Source organism: Archocentrus centrarchus, unplaced genomic scaffold, assembly GCF_007364275.1.
Source record: "Archocentrus centrarchus isolate MPI-CPG fArcCen1 unplaced genomic scaffold, fArcCen1 scaffold_24_ctg1, whole genome shotgun sequence".
NCBI lineage: Eukaryota > Metazoa > Chordata > Actinopteri > Cichliformes > Cichlidae > Archocentrus > Archocentrus centrarchus.
The window spans coordinates 4,971,454-4,998,642 of record NW_022060254.1 but is presented as its reverse complement, the minus strand read 5'-3'; the positions used below and the strand labels follow the sequence as shown (position 1 = coordinate 4,998,642).

Here is a 27,189-nt window from a genome sequence, read left to right as displayed (position 1 = left end):
CTGTCAAAGTTGTGGAAGCATGTCACAGAAACAAAAATAAAGCTAAATGCAGACTGTGCAAAGCAGAGCTGTCCTTCCACAGCAGCATCGCTGCAATGCTGAGAGTTTATAAATCCCCGCACCCTTGAGCTGTGACGTCAGCTCTGGATGGGTACGTTAGTGCATCACAAGCCTCTTTCCCACCAACAGGGTTCCAGAGTCGGTGCCTTTATTTGAACCGTTAGGTGAGTTTTCCACAGTGGAAGCACTCGGTGCTTGGCTGAAAAACAGATTCAAATCCAGCCCTGAAAACTAGCTATTCTCGAACCACGAACGCGTGATGAAAGCAGCAGAAGTGCGTGACGCCGCTATCTCAACATCATTTTTCTACCATATTACATGTGTATTACATGATAAAAGCGAAGCAATTTCCATGACTGTGAATTAGGTTGGGCTCTAAGGCTGAACTTGCTGCTTTGTGTCAGTTCATATCACAGATGAAAGGACACAAAGTGCGTACTTGTTGTCTTGCTTGTATTTTCTGTCTGTGTTTACCTCTGTGCTGCACACACATGCTGCAGAAGTTTGGTTTGGACCATAAAATATGTTCACAGCACAAGAAAGGGGAGTGTTTTCTCCCATGTTTGTGCGCTTCGGCTTCTGTGTCCAGACGAGGACCCGCCCACACTCATACGTAAAGAAGCAGTTCACAGAAAAGCGGAGGGAACGCGGGCCCGTTCTTAAGCATTTCGTCGGTTCACTGAAACCAGCACCAACACTGGCATGAGCACCGGTTCCTCGGCGGTGGGACAGTAGCAACACTGGTACCTGTTAATTGTTTGTACAGTAATGTCACTGATAGTTTACCTGTCGGAGACAAGCTCTCGTGAATCATGTTTGCTAAGTTCCACCATTTCACTTTTGATAGCCAAAGAGTGAAGGACAATAGGAGCAGCTACACTGGTCCTATATTTTTTCTCGCATTAATATCAGAGTTCATTCTGAATAGCAAACCTCTGCATGAACTGAATCATCTGTAAACCTTTCAGCTGTTTTGGACAGAAAAAACTTTTGGATTTAATTTGAAGCCTTATTTGAACTTTTGGACTGAGGCCATTTTTATTTAATTTGCTAATTATATTTTCATTTAAAAAGAAAAATTGCATTTATTTTAATATGCATTGTTTATTTGATATTTATTTTGATGCTCAAAATAATGTTAAAAATACATTTGATTAGTTTCAAACTTGTATTTTTATGGGCGATTATTTTAACTGTGATATGAGACAAGGTGATGTTAACAGGTGGACGGGCTTGAACATGTCAGTAAGATTTAAATAATCATCGACTAATCGACTTATTGATAAAAAAGAATGACCGATTATTTGACTACCAATATAATCTTTAGTTGCAGCCCTATTTTAAAAAAATAGATATATTTTCATATTTGATCTAAGATGAGACTACATTGTTTATAACGATATAGTCTATGTCGCGTTACATTCATACTTGTAGATTCAGCAGTTTACCATTCTTTTTCTGCAGAACTTCACACTGCGCCGCCTCTCTCCCTCACCATTTCACGTGTAAATCATGCAGAAAGTGACAGCATGGCAGTGTTCCCAACTAAGCGACTTTGTAGCTAGATTTAGCAGCTTTTCAAGTCCCGGCACCCCCCCCCCCCCCCGCGCGCGCGCGCGCAAAAAAAGCAACTAGCAACAAATTTAGCAACTTTCTCCATTATTGGAGTTTTGGAAACCTGAAATCCTTCACTGTTGCATTCAACTTTAGATGTACATGAGAATATGCTCAAAAATAAAATGTTAGCTTATTAAAATAATAATGCTCCTCAGATAAATTAATGTTTTTTTCCTCCATAACAAAAGACTCACAGCTGAGATGGAAAACTTTTTTTTTTTCATTTTGAAACTTTTTTTTTTTCCTATTTAATTTTTTTTCGGGTTAAAAATAATTTTTCATTTTCAATATTTTTTTGTTTGAGCAAACTTTATGGCCCCAATTTAGCTCCATACGGATCCGACAGTCTTCACGGCGCTTCTGATCGATTTCTCGGTAAAAGTCTTTTTTACAGTGTTTAATCGTCTCATCAAGGACAACAACTCTTGTGAATATGAAAACATTTGCTCTTTATTTGCCAAAGTTACACGGGGGGAAGCAAATATTTCAGCCATTCGAAATATTCTGTTTCCCCTCCATAACATGGAAACAAATTTATTTACCACCAAGTCTTTTACAGCCGCGTTTTACCGAGAAATCGATCAGAAGCGCCGTGAAAATAGTCGGATCCGCCTCTCTCGCCGCGGTGTGCGCTCCCGACACAAGGAGGACAGATTTTCACACAAGACGAGCACAAATGCTTCGAACGCTTCAGTGTTTCACAAAGCCTCACTTTGCTCATCACTACTCAGCTCCAGATTAACTGAACTCACATTAAAGTTAGCTCCTGCTTACCTTTAGATGACAAGCTGCAACTCTTTCCAAACACACAAAGAGGTCAGCGAGCACAGACCCACGCGCTTCACAGCAGACACATCCCACTTCCGGTCAATTCCACTGAACAGGAAGTGGCTGCGATTGAGGGGGTACCCCAGAGTCGAGTCTGAGCTCCCAAAGAAATGAGTCCAAATCCGTCCTTCCTCCTTTTCCTGATCACTTTATGTGGATGGAAAACGTCATGAGGTGAAGGAAAGGAGTGAAGGAGAGTTGATAAGGAGTTAGGAGCCTCAGACTGCTCTGACACTGATTAATAATGTGATGGAGGATGACACGAGTCTGCTGGGTGGAAACTCCAAAGTCCTGAAGATGGACTCTTAGATGTTTGTCCAGCGTGTTGTTGCAGGCTGATGGTGCTGTGATGGTGTGGGGAGGTTTTCTTGGCACACTGTGGGCCCCTCAGTACCAGCTGTGCTGTGTCTCAGCAGCTGAGCCTGAGATGTCATTTAGATTCATACATCCCAGAAACACCTGCAGCAGTGGCTCCTCAGGCTGCTTCTGTTCACTCATTTGGACAAATTAAAGGTAAAACTCAATTAAAGACATTTCCTGCCTATTTTTAGATGATTAGTTAGAGGCTACTTTACTGACTCCCAAAAATGGGAAATTCCTGTTACAGCATCAAAAACCTGCAGTTTGTTCTCCAGTTTTTCCCATTATCCAAAAACATGCAGCTCATTGGAAACTCTAAATCAGCTAATTTGGCTCTTAATTTGAAACTCAAACTGATCATGTGAACATTAAACCAACACTTATTTGGGACTTTGTCCAAAACAGGTCTGGATGAAAGTTTAGTGTTCTGCAGCAAACCTAAGGGAGCAGCAGATGGAGACAAACACACAGCTTTGAGGGACTGGCTGGGATTTGAAAACAGGACCTTCTGTTTACTAGCTTCACAGCTGATTGTGACTAAATAGTAGCAGCAAGTGGAAGGCTTTAGCCCAGATGCTGCAGAGCAAAACTCTCAGGATCCCAAATTGTGATGGACTTAGTTTAAGATTGGAGCTCAGAGCTGCAGATCTAACCTGCTCTGGAGCACGCTGAGTTTGAAAGAAGAGATCAGCACATGGAAAGTCACCGCCTGCTGATCAGGGTCAGTCCAGGATTTTGGCTTCAAACCTTTAGAAAAGTAAACCTTCTCTTTCTAAATTTTCTGTTAAGTATTTATCAGTAATATGTAATAAACTATGAGAGTTTGATTGACTCAGCTCAGGCATCAAAGGTATAATTTATATTATAGGTTTTATTTTTTATTTGCTAAATTAGGTGAAAACCTGTTTCCAACATTCAGGCAGCTGAAAAAATTACATTAATTTATTTTTTCATTATGATTTCTTTCCCATCAGAGAGAAACATTCTAACCGAATAACCATTTGATTTAACTTATGACTTTATTTAAATTAAATTAATGACTTTTGAAATGTATCTTTCCCAATTTTTCAGCATGTTTCATTTTGATGATTTTAATTTGCATAATAATTCATCTTTAAAAGATTATGTTGATTAGAAGAAATGTTTCTACAATTACAAGAGAATCTATGAACAAAATAATACAAAAGAAAGGACTTTTTTATGTATTTGAACTGTTTTATTTCAGGTTCAAATTTGTCATCGAGGGCGTGGCACAAGAGAAACACAGCAATTTGAGGGATGCTCCAGACACATTTGGTATTTTCTCCCAGTTTATTTAGATTGGGTCTAAGCACAAATATAATTCACTCAGGAACTGCAGGCTTTAATCTGTTGCACATGGATTTATGTGACATTTAATGTCTGGGATGTAAAATGTCCTCCAGTTCTGGAATGATCCCCCCAAACAAATCTGCACTAAATGGATCTTTGTCATCTTCAGCACTGACTTCATTGAGCACAATGACGTCATCAGTGGATCATTTAATGCAGCCTCAGCAGCTCTGGATCTTTGCTCTACAACACACATTTGTAACAGCTGAATCACACAGATGTGAAGGCTGATAGGTTCACCAGTCACTAACGGAGCCACGAGCAGAACCAACGAGGACACGAGAGAAGAACTATTTACAGATTTCATTTGGAAGTTTGGAGTTAAACAGACTGGGAGTCACTCAGTAACTCCAGACTGGGAGTTTCTGTGGGAGGGTGAGCAGCAGGCAGGAGCTGTGGGGGAAGTGTAGTATCTGATTTACCTGTGTTTGAAACTCCATATAGGCTTTTATCTATCATTGTAACAGATATGCATTGTAGCTGAGTACTTCTTAGCTGAGGCCCTTTACTTTAAAGTCCTCCTCACTCCTATGACCAAATAAGGAAAGGTATGCATTCCAAGACTCCCCCAGTTGCTGAAAACTGGCACAAACCGGTTCTATCCATGGAGCATGGGGTACTGGAAAGAGATGTTGGGGGTAGAACTCTGTGGTATATAAGACAGGAAATGCCTCTCTGCTTTCTCCTGGAGAGACAAAGAGATGACAACTGGTCATCTCTCCCAGGCACAGAGTAGGAGTGCTTGGTATGACACTGTTCTTTCTTGTAAATAAAACTGTTATTTAAAGAAGACTTTATCAGCTGACAATTTCTTCATTAAGTCCACAGCATCAATATCAAGAAACAACAATAATGGAGTCACAACATAAGTTTACACTTCCAGTTTCTCTTCCCAGAAGGCAGCAGCAGCTTCCAGAGGAAACACACCAGTTTATGTTTTCCAACACTCTCTTCTTAATATCACAACACACACATCCTTCCATGTTTGTGTGGAAAGAAAACCTGATATCATGATATTCAGCGCTTTCGCAGGTCATTCATCCCAACAGTAGTTAGACTGTATAACACATCATAATGTCTTGAGTCACTTGGACACTTTACCTACACTGCCATCACTTTATCCATACAGTCAGATACATTTTATTTATTACACTCACCCATATAATGCATACCGTGTATGCTGTGCACCTTACCGGCTACAAATGTATATAATATTTTGATATCTGTATATAGTGTTTGACGTGTGTGTATATGTGTGTATATGTAAATATATATATATATATATATATATATATATATATATATATATATATATATATATATATATATATATATATATATATATATATATATATATATATATATATATATATATATATATTTATGTATATAGTGCTTATGTATATGTGTATAGTTTTTTGCTATTTTATTTTATTCTATTGAATTTTAGTTTTAGTTTTTAGTTTAGTTATTTGTTCTTACTCATCCTTTTCATTTTTTTTCTCTGTATTGAGCTGCTGTAATGCACAAATTTCCCCGTCGTGGGATCATTAAAGTTTTATCTTATCTTATCTTATCTTATCTTCATTCACAATGTGCGTGCCTCAAAGAACACAAAGATGCTTCAGAAAAGCTTTGTCCATCACTACCAACCGCTGAGTTCTGGAGACAAAGAAAAGTTTAGAGGAGGAAGCGTGTGGAGAACAAACACTAACGTGAGCCACATGAGCTGCAGAGAGGCAGACAATCTGTTAGAGACTGGATGCAAATGCTACTCCTTTATAGTGTGCTCGATGAGGCTGATCAGATCCGATGAGCAGACTGAAGAGCAGGAACCTCCTCCATCCAACAGGGGAGCAGAGACAGCTCACCGTACAAGGCCAGGAAGAAAGCGACCAGTGCAGCTGTGACAGCAAAAAGACCTGATTCCAGTTTGTGAGCAGAGTCTAACTTTCATTGATGAGCTCAACATGTTGAAATGTGCTTTGAAGAAAGCTTCAGGGAAATAAAGCTTCTATCACAGGATTCATGTGAGCAGCAGATGAACTTTGGACCTGTTGCTCTCTAATGTGGACCATCAGCTGCTCCAGAGCAGGTTAGGTCTGCAGTCACTCTGTGTGATAGCTAACATCATCATCTGGTTTCAATGGCACCGCTGTCACAGCGTATGTTGCTATAATATTAATAGGCCATATTTGAGACCTGATCAGAAACAAACTGCACCACAAGGGATTGCTGTTACATCTACTCTTACCTTTTCCATGAATGTAGGCTGACAGAATATTGGGAACAGCTCTTGTGTGAAGTAAAGTGTTTAAAGCAAATGTTGAGTTTGTTCGTGATGTTCACTGAATTGAGTTTGTTCTTTGGATTCAGACGAGCTTTTTGACTCCAGCTGATCTACAGTGGAGATGAACATCTTCATGAAGCTGCTGAAGATCGTTCTGATCACAATGACACGAGCGACGTGACGCAGCCAGATGTGAGGAGAAGGATTGGAAATCCAATCCTGGATTTTATGGGGAGAAACCCATACATTGGAAATCTGATCTCTCTTTCTAGATCCTGTCAGTGCTTCACTGCAGCATTTTGAACCAACTGCAGGCATTTCAGGAGCTTTTAGAACAGCCCAGTGACATCACTGTGACATCACAGCACAGGAGGGATTCAGAGGGACTAAAAATGGGCTTCTGTGTGCCTGCATAGATATTTCCTTACATATCAGTGACTGATGATCAATGATTTGATTAAAAATGTGTGAAATCATTGCTGATAAACTTCATGTAATATTCTATTAAAGCCAGTTTTCTATTGAAATCAGGGCCTTTTGTAGCTGAGCCCAAACCTTTGACACATAGCTCCAATATCTCCATGTGTGTACAGAGGCCCATTTGCAGCAATAATAGCTCCTGTGTTCCAGCGCTACATTGTGTTAGCTAATGCAAGTTTATCATCTTAAAGCCCAACTTATCAGTCAAATCCAGCTCTTTCCAAAGATGTGAGCACAGAGCTAAACTATGGAGCTGATTCAGGAACAATAAATGTGCCACATTAGTGTCTGGATCCTCCCAGTTTCTCTTTCTAATCTGATCACACCAAGTTTGCACTTTTCTGTAAAGGCAGTGGCAAAGCCAGCGGTTCAAACTCTGCAGCTTTTTTTTATCAGTTTCACACATGGAATCATTTTCATTTCTTACAGGAAGAATTCTCCAACAAGCTTTTCCAACAGAATTCTTTGTCTTTCATCCATTTTGAGAGCGGCTGAAGCCACAAAGCTAAAGTTCCAGAGCCCAAACTAACCAAATGTAATGATGCTTTTCATCATGAAGGAAAATACTCATGGTATATGGTTGCGCTTACCATCACACATTTATTTGCCTGAGTTTGGTGTCATCGGGAACTTGGTGTTCTCACTGGGCAACGGTCAGCCACTGATGGAGACTACACAAACGATAATGGGAGACTCTGAGGTCACCTCAGGAAGCAGCTGTTGAAATTCTGTGTTTTCCACATCTTGTTTTGTATAATGATGTAACCAACATTGATAAGCTTTGACTATATGAAACGGTGAACTGAAAAAGAGTGGGTGAGTTCTTCATGTCATATCCAGTAACACGCTGGGATGGCATGCGGTTCTGACCCAGATTAAGCTGTGAAACTGTGTGACAAATGGCTCATTAAATGTAGTAATTGGACTCATTCCTGTTTGCTAAACGAACACGCAGAAACCTAAAAGGTTTAAGCAGCAACTCATATTTTTTTGAATTTCTTCAATCAGCACAATAGTTTGAGCTCTACTAATGGAGTCACTGCAAAGATGTTTCTAATGAGAGATCAGCCCTTTGACAGGAGGCTCTTATGTCTTTCCATCCTCACAATTTCTGAAAGTGCCCTCTGCTACTTTGTATCTGGTGCACAACATGTTTGTAATTTTTGTGTCTTTTTGCTGTTTTGCTGAGAAAGGACATTTAGGCACAAAGAGCCTCCCTGGGGTCACAAGCCCTCAGATCAGAAGTTTCCTGATTATGTATGTTCAGTTTGAAAAGCTAAGGATAATATGTATAGATAAGTTTACTGTGTGTTGGGGAAGTCATGTGCATTAGGAAACAGATGTCAGGAACATAGGCAACAGGAAACAGGATGTTTGATGGTATATTAGCTGAAACTTTCAGATGCTCGAGGAGTTTGAATCAATTGGCATTCCTCTCCCAGACATCTCGAGAAGTCTGTTCTGACATTGTCTTTTTATGTTATTCATTGAGAGTGTCGGCGAAGGATTTCTTCAACACATACGAGAACAAGACACAACAACATTTTCATCCACAATAAGCTCTGCTCCATCTTTCTGCTGCTTTTTCTCTCCTCACCCTGCACCTTCATGTCTCCTGTCCTCTGATGGAAAACCACCAGCTGCCTTCTTGTTTCTGCCTTCAGTTGGATCAGCAACAATGACAAAGGTGAGACGACTCAGGAAACTGTTGCTGATTTAAATGCTCTTACAGACTGCAGTCTGATTGGAGCCTTTAAATGGACCTGATTTCTGCTCCACTGGAGCTTTTCTCACACTTCATGGTGACTTAACAACATAATGCAGAGTATTCTGCTCCATTCAATCAGAGGCTTTGTGATGGCCAAACCTATGGCCACACTCCATCAAAGTCAGTAACTCCCTTATGCACTATTCATACAAACACCATCATTTTAGTTTGCAGTAAATTGGTTGGTTTAAATGCATATGTTCTGTTTGTAAGCGCGCACATTTAGTTCACTTTTATTTTTCTCAAACCGTGGTTCATTTTTGTTTATGCTCATAATTATTTTGTGTTTCTTTCCCATTTCTTACCTGCTGTGATCCTTGGGAGTTGCGTGACAAAAGATGTTGGCCAGGGCTGACCACACCTGAACACAATGGACAAACTGGACTGCACCACCAGTTCCTGTAGAGCGGAGGGGACTTAGAGTTTCTTTAGTTAACTAAAGGTTTTCAGTTTAAGTGAATATTTGTATTTGGAGCCTTAAGATTTTGCTTTTTGGTTTTTGTTGTGTTTAGTTTATTAACAAACTTAGCTGTATCACGGGGTTTGGTGTATTCTGTTTAGTTACTCCTATTGTGTGATAATGATCTGATCAGCCATATCAGCCCTGTGTGTCATTTCTTAGGTGGGTCAGTTATGTTTTGTTTGTGCAGCTAGTTTGTTTGTTCACATTTTTGCCTGATTTCAGTTTTGTTTCTTTGACCTCTTCTATGAGCTCAGTATTTTGTAATTGACATTTTTTGGGGGTTAAAATAAAAAAAACAAACATATTTTTTCTAATATTTCCTGTGACTCCTCTCGCTTCAAATTAAGGCACCGGCTCCGGAACCCTGTTGGTGGGAAAGAGGCCGATGTGACTCCCTATGCCAGAAACAGTCGGATCCTGCACTGAGCACCAGTCCTGTCTCATCTGAACATTTTACATCAGTTGAATAGTTTGCATGCAGCCATGACTCATATTCATAAACAGACTTTGATTCATACAGAAGCTGTTGGATATGTTCAGCTTTAAAAACAGTACTTCACATGTTTAAATGTCAACCCTGCTTGGTTCAGCCTGAGGCACCCACAGACTGTGAGCCTGGTTCACTGTTATTTTGGTGTGACCGTTTGCTTAGGTTTATTCGGATTTAAAGTAATTTTTGTTTTTTGGTGAGGTCTCTCTCCTGAAAAGATTATTGAGTTTTACAACTTGGCTGCCTTGCAAACCTCACTAAGGATGTAAGTAACATAAAGGCTAAACACCCAATGAAAACAACCCAGTTCAGCTTGTCAATAACGCAAAAGAAAATATATTCAACTACCCATGCAACAAAAGAACACATCAAAGCAATCATCCAAGTGAAGTGATTCAGTTTAGGTTAGCTCAGTGAATTTCAGTTCATTAAAGTTCTTCAGTTCATTTGTACAAAAAGAACAAAGAAAATCCACTCCGGGTTTTCCAAGCAAAACAGGATCAAAAACAAGGAAGTGTGCCTGGCACTTCCAAACAACATATGCCACAGTTTCAAAAACAAACAAGGAGCCACCCAGGTCCACCAAGTTTAATCACCTGGTCTGACTTACTGCACCAGGGCTAGTTTTTGTCTTGTCTACTCCAGGGCCACCTCTTTTGTGAATTTTGTTTTCACTAAGCCCTGGCCCATAAGTAAAGGTGTAAAGGGGCTGAACACTGATTGAAGTGCCAAATCAGTGGCATCCCACTGGTTCGCACCCAGCAGGGCATGAAGGTATTCTCAAGGTTATAATCATGTGGCCATGTGGCCATGTTTTAAAGGAGGCCACCTAGCTGTCACATCAGTGCTGCAGCGCTGCATGGTTAATCTTGCAGTTGTCCTTGGAGCAAGATTATGGACAGTCTGTGTCCAGGTCAGAGTCCAGTTGCACAGCAGGTCAAATCCAAAATGGATAAGGATCACAGATTCAGACAGGATCAGGCCCAGTTCCAGTTTACGGAATGTGCAGACTGAACTATCTGCGTAACAGTCAGCATATTTCTCTAACAGGAAGACACTCTTTAGACTAAACTCAGCACATAAACACTGAGGAATCACGATAGAATGAAAATCCCCAAGAATCATTCATGAACCCTACCCCAAATCCAGCATAAAGAGGTTCAGTGAATGTGGTGTTGAAGGTGTGGAGGTGGGTCAGAGTGTCAGAGGAGACTCTGTAGAAGGACAGAGTGCCAGCAGGACAGTCCACATACACTGCTACTCTGTTAGAGACAGAGGAGGAGGAGGAGGAGGAGATGGATGTTTGCCTTTTATTGTGCCAGACAGAATGAGGACCATCATCAGTGCACTTCAGACTCCAGGACAGATCATTCCATCCAAACACACAGTCATTAATGTTTCCTTTCTTTCTGATTCTTTTGTAACTCACTGATATCCAAGCTTTTCCGCTCCACTCGACCTCCCAGTAACAGCGACCAGTCAGATCATTTCTACACAGCAGCTGAGGACACCGGTCAATAAATCTGTCTCCATGATCAGGATATGACTTAAACTTCTCCAAGACATATGTCACCTTCCTGTTGTTGTCAGACAGTTTGAGGTTTCTGTTTACTGTGTTTGTGTCGATTGTGAGTTGACAGGAATCTGATGGAGAGAACAAACACAATCCAGCTGCAGTTATTGATCCATCATCTGTTCATTGATTGACACTTTGATGATGACTCCTGACATCAGAGATGTGAATGAGTGATGTGACAGTTTGAAGATGGTTGAATGTGTGCTGCTTTGTTTTCATCAATCACATTAAAAACACACTTACACTTCCTCAGACCTGGGTTCAACCACTGGACTCCAGCAGGCTCCGCCCTGAAGGGAGGAGGGGGGGTTCAGACCAGCAGTTTCTCTTCAGCACGCACACATGGCCATTACACACTTAGACTCATCCTGGATCTGTCAGTTCTTTGAAGCAGTTGTGTAACAGCAATAATCCATAAAGTCAAAGCATGGCTCCACCATTTAGTGTAGTGATAAAGAGAGCATTTCATGTGGAAACAATATTTTGTGATCATTATGATCCTTTAGCTCACCTGCCACATTACTTTTAGCAAAGTGCTGCTGTTTGCTCTGAACATTGAGGAATAACTGAGAAGATCATTGTGAAATAATGATCAAGATGTGTTGTCAGAAGTCAAGATGTCTTGTCTGCTTCGGCTTCTTTTGTTCCCATGTTGTGCCTTGGATTTCTGTTTTATGGACATTGTGTTTGCTGAGTGTTTCCTGAGTTTTGCCTTTTGGACATTAAAGTCTCATTTTTGTCAATTCCTCACCTGCATCTTTCATCTGGGACTTCTACCCACTAGGTGTGAACTTTAAGGACATCCATTTAATAGGGTTAGTACAGCACTATATTAAACCACATCTAACTACAAGTTGCAAGGTTGAACACTACATTAAATTAAAGTTTCATGAAAATGTGTGTTAGCAGAGCCTTCTGTATTTCACTGTGTTTGGGCTTGTCAGTGAAAAGCAGAAACTACCTTCCATTCTGTTCATAAATTTCTGAGTTTCTGATTGTGGTTTATAGCACTGATATGCTTCCAAAATATTTTTTTAAATTCTACAGCTAACCCATCAATTTCCACTGACTTCCTTTTAGTTAGAGCTAATGCATGTGCCATTGCTCATGTCACATTTACACAAGGCAAACAAGAACTGCGTGAAGGACACAGAAAGCATTTTCACCCCTCCCTCCTCTATCAGGCTTTCCCTTCATACCTGAGAGTGTCCAGTCTCCAGCGTGGATCTTTCAGTCCGGCCGACAGCAGCTTCATTCCTGAGTCTCCTGGATGATTGTAGCTCAGGTCCAGCTCCTTCAGATGAGAGGGGTTGGAGCTCAGAGCTGAAGCAAGAGAAGTGCAGCCTTCCTCTGTGATCAAACACCCTGACAGCCTGCAGACACACAAAACTGTGAACTCATTTTACTAATTTTTATTAGTTTTTATCTTGGTTTAATGCTTAGTTTTAGTATTAGTTTTAGTTTTTTCATAGTTTTTCAGGGGCACGATTCAAGGTGCAAAGAGTAACTAATGTGTAATCAAAACTCAACAAAAGATACATTTAAAAAATTGTATTCAACAACCAACTGTTCATGAGACAGCAGCATTACATGCTAAATGTGAGTAATATTAAGGACACATATTGAGATTAACAGGGAGAAATATAGAGATAAACTTAAACTTCAAAAACCCAATAAACTCCCAGTAAAGTTCAGTGTCAGTGTCATGGCTTGGGTGTGTGTGGCAAACAGTATAAGACCCCAGGAAGAAGACTCAGATGACGGTTCGAAACAAAAGGTGAATTTATTGTCAAAACTAATACAAAAAAAAACCCAGGACACAGGGACACACACAGCGCAGGAAAACTGACGAAGCAACATCAACGACGCGACAACAGGCAGAGAAAACACAGGACTTAAATACATCACGGGATAACAAGGGAAAGTGGAAACAGCAGGTAACACAGCTGAACACAATGACACTGACGAGCAGGGTTCTAAATTAACTTTTTTGATCACCAGCCAATGTGGCTGGTAACTCTCTAAAGTTACCGGCCAATCAGAATTTCCACTAGCCAAATTTTATGTGGTAAAAATAAGAGAAATGAGTGCCACTGAATGCATTTGATAATTTTATTAACATTGTTAGCATGAAAAACACAACACATACCATAAATTTTTTCCTCACTCATCCCTATATGTTTTCACTATTGTTTCTGTCTTTTTAATGGCAGCGCCTCCAGAAGGGGGGCAGCATGGCCACAGTTCACCTATCTCCCCATGTTTGTTCTGTTTGTCTTCTTGGATGGGTGTTCTGTTAACTGTAATTTCCCCATTGTGGGATCAATAAAGTATCATCCATCCATCCAAAATATACACAGAAAGTGTAAACAGGTTTGGGATCAGTCTATCTATCTATCTATATATATTATTTGAACCATGTCTTCAGAGCTCTTCTTCTTCAGAAGCGGCATCAGAATCTGAGCTACTCTCATTTTTTGGTGCACGTTTGCGCACAAAGTTAGGCCTGCGTGAGCACACGCTGTCAGCATGCCACATATCAATGGCTTTGGACGGGCCAAAGTCAGTTATGTCAGGTGAGCACAACTGTATTTTCAAGAGGTCAGAGAGGATATCATCTTTAAGGCGTGAGCGCCAGTCAATTTTCACCTGCTTCATGACACTGAACCCTCTTTCGCAGTCAGCTGTTGTTGCAGGGATGGTGAGGAGAGCATCAAAAAGATCAAGGACATCAGGAGACTAGTGATGAGAATTTCGGCTCTTTTCAGAGAGCCGGCTCTTTAGGCTCGGCTCTCAAAGAAGAGCCAACTCTTTCTGCTCCCAAATGGCTGCTTAGATTTTAATTAAAAAAAAAAAGTGTAAAATGAATTACTAATGTAAAAACATATAGACACTAAATATATACATGTAGTGGTATTATGGTATTTGTGACCGGAAGTCCGCAAATGCCGGCACTTTTGAAGTACGCCGTTTCTCACATGTTTGGAGGTATAAGGTTAAAATGTGTCCAGTCTTTGCTACGCTTTCCAGGCCTCATTTTCCTCACGTTCCCGCGTGTAGCCTCTATGTAACACGCAACTTCCTCTGGCTCTTTCATGTCTCCATTTTGCAGGAGCCCCTCCCTCTCTGGTGTTTGTTTACTCACTGTGCAGTGTGTCCGTGGACCCTCCACTCCCGCTCAGCGTAGACGATCATATGTTACCATTCATCTTAACCAATCACGTGAGGCTTCCACAAAAAAAAAAAGAAACGAACAAAAAGAAAAAATAAACGGCTCACTATCAGGAGCCGGCTAGTGTTCATGGGAAATGTAGGGAGTACTGCCAGGGGGTAAATGACCGACAACGGAGCCTTATGTATCATGCAAGTAATGCCTCTTGCATCACTGGCAAAATTGGCTAGTAAGTTTTTATTAACACCCGCCAAAATGATTTGTTGCCCGCATTTGGTGGGTTGGCGGGTGTTAATTTAGAACCCTGCTGACGAGACCAGGGGAAACAAAACCAAATACACTACACAAGAAACCAGACATACCAAAATAAAACAGGAAGTGGGACAAGGGCACAGAGACGAAGACTTGACACCAAACATAACTAGAAAAGAACCACAGACCATAGCAAAAGAACAAGCAAACACTGGGCCACCGGCCCAGGACCATGACAGTCAGTGCAGTAGATTAACGATATCTACATGTGACATCAGAATGAACTGAATGTTTCATAAAAACAAACTCTTCAAAGGAATCAAAGCTCAAATCCAGCTGAATCCTAATGTCACCTACCACATGAAGCTGGTTCTGTTTTGTTGCTGCTTAGAGAGCTAGCTTGGTTAGATGCTTCCTAATTAGACTTAGGCTCTGGGTCTTTGCGGCCAATGTATACTTAATAAGTACACTTATGCTTCAATCTTAAAAATGATCAATCTGTCTTTATTAGTTGGCTATGTACCACAGGCCTTCAAGGTGGCTGTAATTAAACCTCTACTTAAAAAGCCATCACTTGACCCAGCTGCCTTAGCCAATTATAGACCAATCTCCAACCTTCCTTTTCTCTCAAAGATTCTTGAAAGAGTAGTTGTAAAACAGCTAACTGATCATCTGCAGAGGAATGGTTTATTTGGAGAGGTTCAGTCAGGTTTCAGAATTCATCACAGTACAGAAACAGCATTAGTGAAGGTTACAAATGATCTTCTTGCAGCCTCTGACAGTGGACTCATCTCTGTTCTTGTCCTGTTGGACCTCAGTGCAGCTTTGATACTGTTGACCATAACATTTTATTACAGAGATTAGAGCATGCTGTAGGTATTAAAGGTACTGCACTGCAGTAGTGTGAATCATATTTATCTAATAGGCTCCAGTTTGTTCATTTAAATGGGGAGTCTTCTTCACACACTAAGGTTAATTATGGAGCTCCATAGGGTTCTGTGCTAGGACCCTCCTAGCTCGTGTCCTCTAGCAGAGGCCTGGGAATCTGCTGGAGTCACTCTCCCACTTTGGGAGTCACCCCTCCGAGCGCTCAGATTACCACGGGGACCACTGTTACCTTCATCTTCCACATCCTTTCCAACTCCTCTCTGACTCCTTGGTATTTGTCAAGGATCTTAGGTCTGATGTTCTCAACCACCCTTGGGGGTGTGTCCCATTTTGACATTGGGACTTCCAGGTCATACTCAGCACAGATGTTCCTGTATACAGAGGCATCTCTGCACAGCCTGCACCTAGGGTTTTGCCTGGTGTGGTACACCCCAGCCTCTATCGATCTTGTGGTCAGAGCTTGCTCTTGTGTTGCCATGATTAGTGCCTCTGTGCTGATTTCTCTATGTCAGCCACTTCTATCTGCTGGTGGTACATGCCGTGCAGAGGCCTGTCCTTCCATGATGGTTCCTGTTCTTCCTCCTCCTCTTCTTTCTCAGGTTTCTGCTGCCTGAGGTTCTCACTATGCACATGATCCTTTGTGGCCACCTTAGCCTCTAGCAGCTGGTTCATTTGTACTGCCAGGCGCTCATGGAGTGCCGTTAGCTTCTTCAGCCAGTAGATGTAAATCATATCAGTGCTGTCCAGCTCTTGTGAGACTCTTTGTCTCACAAGAGTCTGCCACTGTGATGGTTACTGGGGCCTGTTCACGAAGGTTGCTGTGGTCCGCTGTTAGATCCACTAGCCACTGAGCATTAGAACATCCGAACCTTGGATGGTTCGGATGTTCTTCACCGAACCGTCCAAGGTATAGTTCGGTGAAGAACATCCGGTTTATTTTCCTGGCTTCTATCTCTCTGTTATACATCTTCAGGTGGTTAGCCAAGGCTCAGAGTCTTTGCTTGGCAGTCTCTAAAGCTTCAGGTATGGACAGTCTTTTGTACTTCTTAGGCACCACTTTTTTTTTTCATCCCACCCTTCTGCAACTCTGAGAAGCTGGCTAACTTCTCTGCATGCTGCCTTGATCTTAGCCTCTAGTCGCCGTTTCCATGGAGGGTAATGCTGTTCATCTTATAGCCAAGCATCTCAATGATCACTGCTGCCATGTTATACACTGATTGGTTTCAGTAATGGTAGTGGTAGGGATTGTCCGTAGTGCTGCATTCACATCCTCTAGTAGGTCTTCAGAGAGTACTTCACATAGTCTTGGTAGTTGGCGTTGATGGGTCCAGTTCGCCTTCTTAGCCATGATCTTATCACGTCAGCTGCTCTGGTATTCAGTGTTCTTGTTGTTATTATTGGAGCTTGGTACCCAATCTCGGAGTGTGGGGATGATCAATTCTCCCCCCTGACCTGTTGTTCTGGCTGCCCCTTGATGCAGCATTTGTGTTGTACCTCATCAATCTTTAACTGTAATAGCAGCTGCTTCCATCATATGTTGGAACACTGAGCCACAAGTTGTTTCGCAGTCAGTTTGGAAGTTGGGTTTTGAAAAATCCATAGGTCCCACATCCTCTTCATCCAACCCCTCTCACTAGGATTACATATCCCATGTGATGTTTTAGTTTTTCTTTTTAATCAATTTACAAACATTTCTATATTTCTGTTTTTTTCTGTCAAGATGGGGTGCTGAATGTACATCAATGAGAAATAAAATGAACTTTTTTGACCTTAGCAAATGGCTGCAATGAAACAAAGAGTGAAAAATTTAAAGGGGTCTGAATACTTTCCATACCTTGGAGTGCTAGGACCAGTTCTATTTGCATTATACATGCTTCCCTTAGGTAAAATTATTAGAAAGCATAGCATACATTTTCATTGCTATGCAGATGCTGTGCATAGCAATGAAAATGTATGCAGATGATCTCCAGCTTTATCCATCCACGAAGCCAGATGACACACCATTTACCATAGTTAGCACATCTTTTGTCCTGCCACCTTCTGCTTTCTTCCTTATTTCAGGTTATAAATAGTCATCAGTGCAAAAGTCTGACCTGAGAGTTTCCATTGTACAATGTGGACTCTCCAGTCCACAAGATAAAAGCCTCATGCCTGAATCCTGCAGGTCATTGTTACTCAGGTCCAGCTCTATCAGGCTAGAGGACTGAGAGTTGTGATATGATGACAGAGCTTCACAGCTTCTCTCTGACAGGTTACATATACTCAGTCTGAAAAATTATGAACAAGAAGACAATAATACTGGTGTTAAAGTGTATTCATGATATAGCAAGGACATAATCAATTTGGAAATATTTAATCTTGTTTCAGAACTTGCTGGAATATTTATTTTCTTGTGTTAAAAAGTCATAATTGTGGCAGTTTGCTGTGACTTAGCCAGAAATAGTAAAAATACAGCAACACATTGATGAAGTTTACTAAATTCTTAAATCTATCTTGATCTGACCTGAGAGATTCCAGTGTACATTGTGGACTCTTGAGTCCAGTGGACAGAAGTGTCACTCCTGAATCCTGCAGGTCATTGTTGCTCAGGTCCAGCTTTCTCAGACTGGAGGACTGGGAGCTGAGAACTGAGGACAGAGCTTCACAGCTTCTCTCTGAGAGATTACAGCCACTCAGTCTGAAAAGTAATGAATGAGAACACAAATAACACAGGTGTTAATGTATGTTCCTGGTGGGGTAAGGTGCCACTAGATTAAGAAATATTTAGTTTATGTTAAAGTTAAGTCAGAATGGCCATGTACTGTGACTTAGAAATACTAAAAATAAAAAGATACCACATGTGGATGAAGTTCCCTTCATTACCTACAATTATGATTGGTTATATTTGTCAATAAAATAATCATTTGATCTGACCTTAGCGATTGTAGTTTACAGTGTGGACTCTCCACTCCAACAGACAGAAGTTTCACTCCTGAATCCAGTAGATTGTTGTTACTCAGGTCCAGCTCTCTGAGACCAGAGGACTGGGAGCTGAGAGCTGAGGACAGAGCTTTACAGCCTTTCTCCGAGAGGTTACAGACAGTCAGTCTGAAAAAAAAATGTTATCAGATGAAATCAAGTGTTGAATATAGACCAAACAAACCAAAGAATTCAAATAAATGGAACTCGAGACAAAAATATTTTTTATAAAATGTGAATTTGTTCCATGAAAAGTAAATTGTATCACTATATCTAAATGGGAACCATTGTAGACCTAATAAATTTAGTGATTTTAGATCTGGGGGTTGGGTGAAGGATACAAGTGGTCCTTCTTGTTCACATTTAAATTGTTTATGAGAGATGGGAAATGAATAATATTGCTCCTTTCAGAGCACTGATTATGAAGTTTATCCTGCCCCTGAGGTGGAAATAATTTGGGGATATTTTAGAATATAGACCAGTGATGAAAAAAATAAGATTCAACTGTATTTTAAAATCAAAGAGATGATCACATATTTACTCACAGAGCTTTATTGGAGGCTTTGACGACTGGGAGTAGTCTCAGCAGAGCCTCCTCTGAAGCAGAGTATTTCTTCAGGTCAAACATGTTAAGATCTTTCTCTGATGACAGTAAAATGAAGACCAGAGCTGACCATTGAGCAGGAGACAGTTTATCTGTGGAGAGACGTCCTGATCTCAGGGACTGTTGGATCTCCTCCTCTAGAGAACGATCATTCAGTTCATTCAGACAGTGGAACAGATTGATGCTTTTCTCTGCAGACAGATTCTTTCTTATCTTCTTCTTGATGTGCTGAACTGTTTCCTGATTGTTCTGCCAGCTACTTCCTGTTTCTGTCAACAGACCTCGTAGGAGAGTCTGATTAGTCTTCAGTGAAATACCGAGGAGGAAACGCAGGAACAAGTCCAGGTGTCCGTTTGGACTTTGTAAGGCCTTGTCCACAGCACTCTGGTGAAGCAAATGTAGTTTTGGTTTGTTAAATAATTTGGACCACATGGTGGTGGTTGTTTGTTCCTCTTCCAACAAATTGATTCCACAGCTGATGAAGGTCAGATAGACATGAAGAGCTGCCAGAAACTCCTGAACACTCAGATGGATGAAGCAGAACACCTTGTCGTGGTACAACCCTCTCTCCTCTTTAAAGACCTGTGTGAACACTCCTGAGTACACTGAGGCTGCTCTGATATCAATGCCACACTTGATCAGGTCTGATTCATAGAAGATCAGGTTTCCTTTCTGCAGCTGATCAAAAGCCAGTTTTCCCAGAGACTCAATCATCTTCCTGCTCTCTGGAGTCCAGTGTGGATCTGTCTCAGCTCCTCCATCATACTTGACCTTCTTCACTTTGGCCTGAACCACCAGGAAGTGGATGTACATCTCAGTCAGGGTCTTGGGCAGCTCTCTTCCCTCTCTGGTTCTCAGCACATCCTCCAGAACTGTAGCAGTGATCCAGCAGAAGACTGGGATGTGGCACATGATGTGGAGGCTCCGTGATATTTTGATGTGTGAGATGATCCTGCTGGCCTGCTCCTCATCTCTGAATCTCTTCCTGAAGTACTCCTCCTTCTGTGGGTCAGTGAACCCTCTGACCTCTGTCACCCTGCCAACACACTGAGGAGGGATCTGATTGGCTGCTGCAGGTCGTGTGGTTATCCAGATGCGAGCAGAGGGAAGCAGTTTCCCCCTGATGAGGTTTGTCAGCAGCACATCCACTGAGGTGGACTTTCTAGGGTCAGTTAAGACTGTAGTTTTGTTGAAGTCCAGAGGAAGTCGACACTCATCCAGACCATCAAAGATGAACACAACCTGGAAGTCTTCAAAGCTGCAGATTCCTGCTTCTTTGGGTTCAGGAAAGAAGTGATGAACAAGTTCCACCAAGCTGAACTTTTCCTCTTTCAGCACATTCAGCTCTCTGAAAGTGAATGGAAACATGAACTGGATGTCCTGGTTGGCTTTGTCTTCAGCCCAGTCCAGAGTGAACTTCTGTGCTAAGACTGTTTTCCCAATGCCAGCCACTCCCTTTGTCAGCACTGTTCTGATTGGTTCTTCTCTTCCAGGTGAGGCTTTAAAGATGTCTTCTTGTCTGATTGTTGTTTCTAGTCTGTCTGGTTTTCTGGATGCTGTTTCAATCTGTCTGACCTCATGTTCATCATTGATCTCTGCAGTCCCTCCCTCTGTGATGTAGAGCTCTGTGTAGATCTGATTCAGAAGGGTTGGGTTTCCTGCTTTAGCGATCCCCTCAAACACACACTGAAACTTCTTCTTTAGCTTAAATTTAAGTTCACATTGACAAAGTGGAGAAAGCACTTCTGAAAAAAATAAGCACAAAGAGGCAAAGAAGAAACCAACAATAACAAAAAAGTTCAATTAATGAATTATGAAGTAAATATCCAAACATTTCAATCCCCTAAAGACCGACTTCTAGTTATTCAGCAGCTTAAATATATCTTAAATATCTTACGACTGTGCAGTCGCTTAGCCAGCTCCTCCTGCTTCATTCTCCTCAGGAAGTACACTGTAATCTTCAGAATAGCCCCTCTCCTGGTCCTCGTCTGCTCTTCATCTTCACCCTCCAATGTCTCCATATCTTCTAAGGATCCTGGGTAACCTGGACTCAGAACCATCTGGATTTTCTTCAGCTCGTTTTTCACAAAAGTGATGATGTTGTCCTCCAGCAGCTGGAACAGAATACTATATGTATGACCAAATCAGCCTAAAGTCATGGAGCCAAACATTGGATCTATCGTTAAGATATATATAAATCCACTGGTCTAGAAAGAGCAGCATGGAGATGACTGTGAGAAGGATAGGTGTAAAAGTAGTTGTTGTACATGCACAGACCGTAAATATGGAGTCCATCTGTGTTTGATGGTGCTGTGCAGACTGACCACTTGTAATCTCTGAGCTTTTCTGGTCTACTCTGTGGAGGAATCATCAAGAATTAGTTCAAGTACAGGTTAAAGATCCATCATGTTATATTTTGACATAGACAGTGACTCAGATGACTCCCTGTAGTAAATGTTTACCAGCCTCACTTTTCCAAATGAGAGACATCAGCTTAGTGCTTTGCCTTAAGTTTGAGCTTTTGCAGTGGCCTGCTGAGTCAGAATGTTCAGCAAAGTTCAGGAGTAAGAGGTTTATAGCGCTTCAAATTGTAAGTCAGATTCTGAAAATATCAGACAAGTATATTTAGTCTCTTTTAAATTCTTATTGATGTCCAACAAGTCAAGTATTTTCCTTGAATTTCAAGTGAGCTCCTTGCCTCATGAGTCCTGATTTTGGGTCCTCTGCCTTGCTTGCCACAGCAAACCCTGACAGTATGTTTTACTGTCCTAACAGCCTTCATGATCACAAAGATGGACTCATTTTCCTTTTCTGACTTTCTCCAGATAAACACAGGACACACTCTGGGCTGCACCGAGACGACAATAATACATTTACCATTCTACCAGTCATACAAGGAAAAAGCTGCATGCCTTGCTGAGTTTCCTGAGTCTCTTGAGTTTCCTGAGTCTATCAAGTATCCTGAGCCTGGGCTGCTACAGCCCCAGTTATCTAGGGAGATGGTTGCACACCCTGCAATGCAGCCTCAGGGTTTCAAGTTCCCTGAGTGTCCAGAGTGCCCGGAGCCAATGGGACCCACATAGCTTGAGTGTCCTTAGCCTAAGTCCAGGAGTTTGAGGTCACCTGAGCCAGAGGTGTCCCGTTGCCTCCTTTGTTGGCTGCCTGCCAAGCCTCCTGGGAGTCTTTTCCACTGGCCAAGTGGACAGCCTCCAGAGATGACCCATCTTCACCACTGGCTATGCAGCTGGCCTGCAAAACTGCTTTGTCTTTGCCCTTGGCCTTGTGGCCGGCCCCCTGGTCTGCTTCCCCTTCACAGTGGGTCTTGACCTCTAGGGTTGGCCCCTTGGTCTGGCTGCCCCCCCTGAACTGTGTTACTTCATTTGTGGTTGCCCCAGCAGACCCCCTGAACAGTTTTGTTAATGCTGTGGGTTCCTGGGGAGACCCCCTGAACCCTTGGGGTCTTTTTAGAGTCTTATTCCCTGCTGTGTTGGGATTTTTATTACCTTAATGCTGACATATATAGCTATTGTTGTTATTTTTGTTTATCACAATTAAACTGAAATAAAATATTATTCAACTTGCTACTTTATTGTGTGTCTAGAAGTGATAGGAGGGTTTGAGGCCTGTTGAATTGCTCTTATTCATGAACACTGAAGCTTATGCCACCTCTCTGTATCAGCCTCCTTTGGTCGGACAGGCCCTCTTAGATCATCCTCCAAGCATACTCATCTTCTGCTCTAGCCCAGTGTTGAACCTGTTGGTCATTCAAATTCATGCTTAAGGGTCTGTACTCATAAAACTGCCTTTTTTGGGTTCATGCACAGGACACCCGTCATACGGGGTGCCCAATTTTTGGATTTACTCTGGTGGTAAAGATAAATCTGTCCAGTGAACCTAACCATGGGTTAACTTGCTTATGTAGCACAGCCAAAGATTTTGGAAATGCAAATCAAGAAAGTGTAAATCTGTCCATGCAACAAGTCTGGGGGCAAATTGGGCCCCACTTTCTCCCTCATATCTGGTCAGTGTAAGTGTGGGCAGTTGTAAATCCTTCTCCAGGAGTACCATAGGATGGCCACAAGGAGGTTGTTTCTGACAATTATTGTGATGAATTTTTCTTACTGTCTTGTTGATGTATTGAAGATGCTCCGGGATGTTTGTGCCTTTTTAGATAATGTCAGTAGAATTAATGACAGTTTCTAATGAATGTTTGTAAATCACTGACTGTGCACAAAACCTTAGACAAAGAACGGCAAAGAGTATATAAGTTGATGGGTAGCAGTAGTTGGGGCAGTGTAAGTGTGGTGTGGGTGCTGTTGCTGTCCATTCTTCTCTTGCTAACTGCTAAGGCACAAACTCCCGGGAGGCTACTGCTTGCTTTTGCTTTTTGTAACTTTGTCTGTTAATAAACCTTGGTAACAAAACCTGCTCATCTCCAGTGATTTTTTTAAGGAGTCTTGTTCTTCTGCTGAGGAGCCTTCTCGCTCCATTGGGATTATTTTTCTCCTGCAAAAAGGGTAACGGGAGTGTCGGGCCTCGAAACCATCAGCTGTGTACTGTTTTTTTTCCAGCCTTATGCTGCCACTTTTTATTCTTTTTATTCTCCCTATCTGCTTCCTCCCTAACTGCTTGTCTTTTGTACTCGGTTGCTCTTTTGTTTTTCTTTTGGTCTCGCATCCTACAATTGGGTCCCACTCTGCATGCCACACTGTCCCCATATGACAGTAGTAGCTTAGTTCGATGAATATTTAATGTGTAATAAAATCATTATTTACAAGAGAGCCTGCTTTTACTAGAGAGTGCAGAAGCCACAAGAAAATATTTAATAAGTCTACAGGTGTAACTGGCAATTTTCAGCTTGCAGGAGGCAACCTGCAAAAAGAGGAAAACAACCTGTTAAAAAGAGAGGTGATAGACAGAAGAAAGTCCTGTCACAAGATTCCAAGCACTGCCCATATGGGAAAAACAAGCAGAAATATAAAGCCAAGTGTCCAGCATTAAATTCTGAGTGCAGAAATTGTGGGAAAGGGAAATTTTTCCTCCCCAATGTCACCAAATTAGTAAGAGAAGCCGATAATAGTAAAGTTAGTGAGGAAGATTTTTATTTAAGAGCAGTAAATAAAACAGGGCAAAGTAGCAGTGAGTATTGGACAGAACCAGTAAACATAGGACACACGGCAGTCAAATTTAGAATTGATACAAGGGCTGATGTAACTGTAATGAGCCTGAAAACATTTAAAACACTGAGGCAGAGAGAGAGCTACTCAGATACCATGAGCCTATATATGCAGTTCATCCAACAGCATCAAGCAATTAAATCAGTTCTCAAAGAGTTAAAATTACTATCCCCTCACCTCTCTGCAGCTGATGGCTGCTGTCCTTTAAAATTAATGTCAAAATTTTTAGACCAGTCACTCTTTAAGGACACACAGCTGGGCTCAGTTCCAGGTTTACCTCCATGTTCAGCAAATCTCCCATAGACCCTGTTAGACCGAGAAGAAAAACTTTTTCATTTCCAACCGATGAAGACTTAGAATAACTTCATCATCCCAAAGAGAAACTAGTTTGCAGGCTGAGCATGAGCAGAAGAAAACTCCAAACTAGTGTTGGTAAGAACAGCACATCACCCTGAGGTAAACACATTTACATTATGCATGACTACTGATGGTCCTACGAGCAACAAGAGATTAAGTGTACATCTTGGCCAGGTTTAATAGAATAAAAAAATTTGTCACACAGTAACATCTTTTAAGATGCAGTTTAGAGACAATGAAACAAGATCAGGCAGTGTATTTAAATCAGACACCAAACTGACAGCTATCAAAGAGTTCATGTTACTAACAGCTCACCTCTCCGCTGCAGATGGTTGCTGTCCTTTAAAATTAATGTCAAAATTTTTAGACCAGTCACTCTTTAAGGACACACAGCTGGGTTCAGGTCTAGGTCTATCAGGTCTCCCACAGATCCTGTTAGACAGAGAAGAGAAAATTACTTATTTGCAGCCACAGAACCTGATGAAGACTTAAAATACCGTCATCCTCCCAAAGACAAATTTATTGGCAGGCTGACGACGAGTAGAAGGAAACTCCAAACTAGAACAGAGTGCCATGCAGTGCTAAATACATTTAGTCTATGCAGGACTAAACGTCACTAAATGTCACTAGATGTCAGTGCAGTGCAGTCAGTTAAGTTCTGTTCTCTTACCACTCCCAATTCACATGCAAAAACTTAGCCGCTGTAGCACAAACAATTCTGGCTGCCGTTCATCTGTAGTGAGTGTAGCCTGTCAGTCTGTTGTTTACCACAGCTGTCCACATGAATTAACTATGCAGGAGGCTGTAAAACTTTGTGAAAAGAGTCCGATATGAGTCAGTGAGGCTAACTTCTGCCCAATGGCAATACTGAGGTGAGTTTTTGAGGATATCCTGAACTTTTTGATAAGCACTGTTGTTTTTGCCATTGTTAACTGCTGTTAGCCAGTGCTAGTGAAACTAAATAAAGGCTCATATGATGTGAGAATGTAATCAAACTGTTTATCAGAGGGAAAGCGTGATTTTTAGGACACTTGAGCCTAACGATAGCTGGCATAATCTTAGTTTATAGCCAGTTATTGTTGTTTAGCTAGCTCGTGGTCAGCTGTGTGGAGATGGGAGGGTCGCATGTCTAATCCGCTGACAATGAGTAACTGTGACACTATCAGAGCAAATAATGTTTATGCACATTTCTGTGTGTTAGAGCCCTGACTTCAGTTCATATGTGGCTCTAGGTCAGGAAGAAGAGGATGACATTTTATCCAGATGCTGGTGGCGTTCACATTTCCGCTTGTTTGATGAAGTGGACCCCTTCTCAGATAATAAAACATAGGTATGAGCCTTCATTTCTTGATTCTGAATGTGCAGGCACGAATTAAAATATGACTCCACAGAATGTGAATGCCTATAATTTTACCTCCCTACACCTTTGATGTACTAGATATGTGGCCTGTCTCTAATAACGTAGATACAATTCAATTAGGTGGAACAGCAATATCTATCTCAGGCACTGTATTCAGGATGTTGTGGCAACATGTTGAATAACCTCAAAAACCCACTTACTGGAACTTTCTGTGGACACGGTGGACATGCTTTATGGGATAATGGAATTCCTCACTCAGTGACTTCCTTTGAAATGCAGTTTAGCGACCAGAAAACATCATCAAATAGTTCATTTAAATCAGACACCAAACTATCAAAGAGTTCAGCTCACCTGTCTGCAGCAGACGCCTGCTGTCCTTTAAAGTGAATCAGGTGCTCTTCAGACCAATCATTCTTTAAGGACACACAGCTCAGCTTGGGTTCAAGTTCAGGTTGGTTCCTGTGAATAATGATGCAGCAGTGATGTGAGTGCTGAGCTGTGACATGGAGAAGAGTCATGGACAGTTAGAGATGGTCATCTCACCTCTGAGCTGTGGTCTGGCTCTCATGTTCCCCACACAGAGTGGTTTTAGAGGGAGGGACTCCCTCCTCTCTGTCCTCACACTGATCCATGCTGCTGAATCCACACCAGCTCACACACACTTTCTACCTTCACCTGCAGAGGAAACACACATCATTCATGTGCACATCAGCTGAAATCCTCCTTTCCATCATGTGTTGTTCAAATATCAGCTGCTCCATCTCAGTGTGAGCTGAATGCAGTCAGACAGCAGTGTGAGGCAGAGGAAGCTGCCGTCAGCTGCTCTACTTCTACCATCAGTCCACTAGATGGAGCTGTGAAGCTGCAGCCCAGCGCACACGACGAATTCACTGACACACTGATTCACTTTGACTGGAAAATTCAGCCCATTATTATTCAGTCAATTCAAGTTCAAAGCTTCAAACTGATTATTCCTGCTTAGTTTGCAGAGAACTGTACACATACTGATTTGATGTTAATAACAAGCTTCTTCCTTTCAATAATTTTCTCTGCAAATTCAGGATTAATGTGGACAGCCAACCAGAGCTGCTACTAAACATTACGTTCACTATCAATTA

At 41.6% G+C, this 27,189-nt stretch overlaps 2 protein-coding genes across 3 annotated transcripts in view; one reads left to right on the top strand and one right to left on the bottom strand.

The window, feature by feature from the left end:
- The window catches only part of LOC115775636 (NLR family CARD domain-containing protein 3-like), an 866,494-nt gene that overhangs the window by 685,367 nt on the left and 153,938 nt on the right, over positions 1–27,189 (top strand). The gene's annotated exons all lie outside the window — the stretch shown is intronic.
- LOC115775778 (NACHT, LRR and PYD domains-containing protein 3-like) lies at positions 9,689–26,703 on the bottom strand. Of its 2 annotated transcripts, XM_030723310.1 has the most exons (13): positions 26,615–26,703; positions 26,423–26,530; positions 25,027–25,143; positions 24,532–24,660; positions 21,455–21,533; positions 21,075–21,291; positions 19,119–20,922; positions 18,529–18,702; positions 18,119–18,292; positions 17,709–17,882; positions 12,503–12,676; positions 11,547–11,593; positions 9,689–11,371 (listed from the first exon to the last, which is right to left on the bottom strand). In XM_030723310.1, the coding sequence occupies exons 1-13, from the start codon at positions 26,701–26,703 to the stop codon at positions 10,800–10,802; spliced, it is 3,858 nt and encodes a 1,285-aa protein (XP_030579170.1). In that variant the 3' UTR covers positions 9,689–10,799. The 2 variants fall into 2 exon arrangements, with proteins under 2 accessions (XP_030579170.1, XP_030579171.1); XM_030723311.1 differs by lacking the exons at positions 9,689–11,371; positions 11,547–11,593 and adding an exon at positions 11,605–11,686.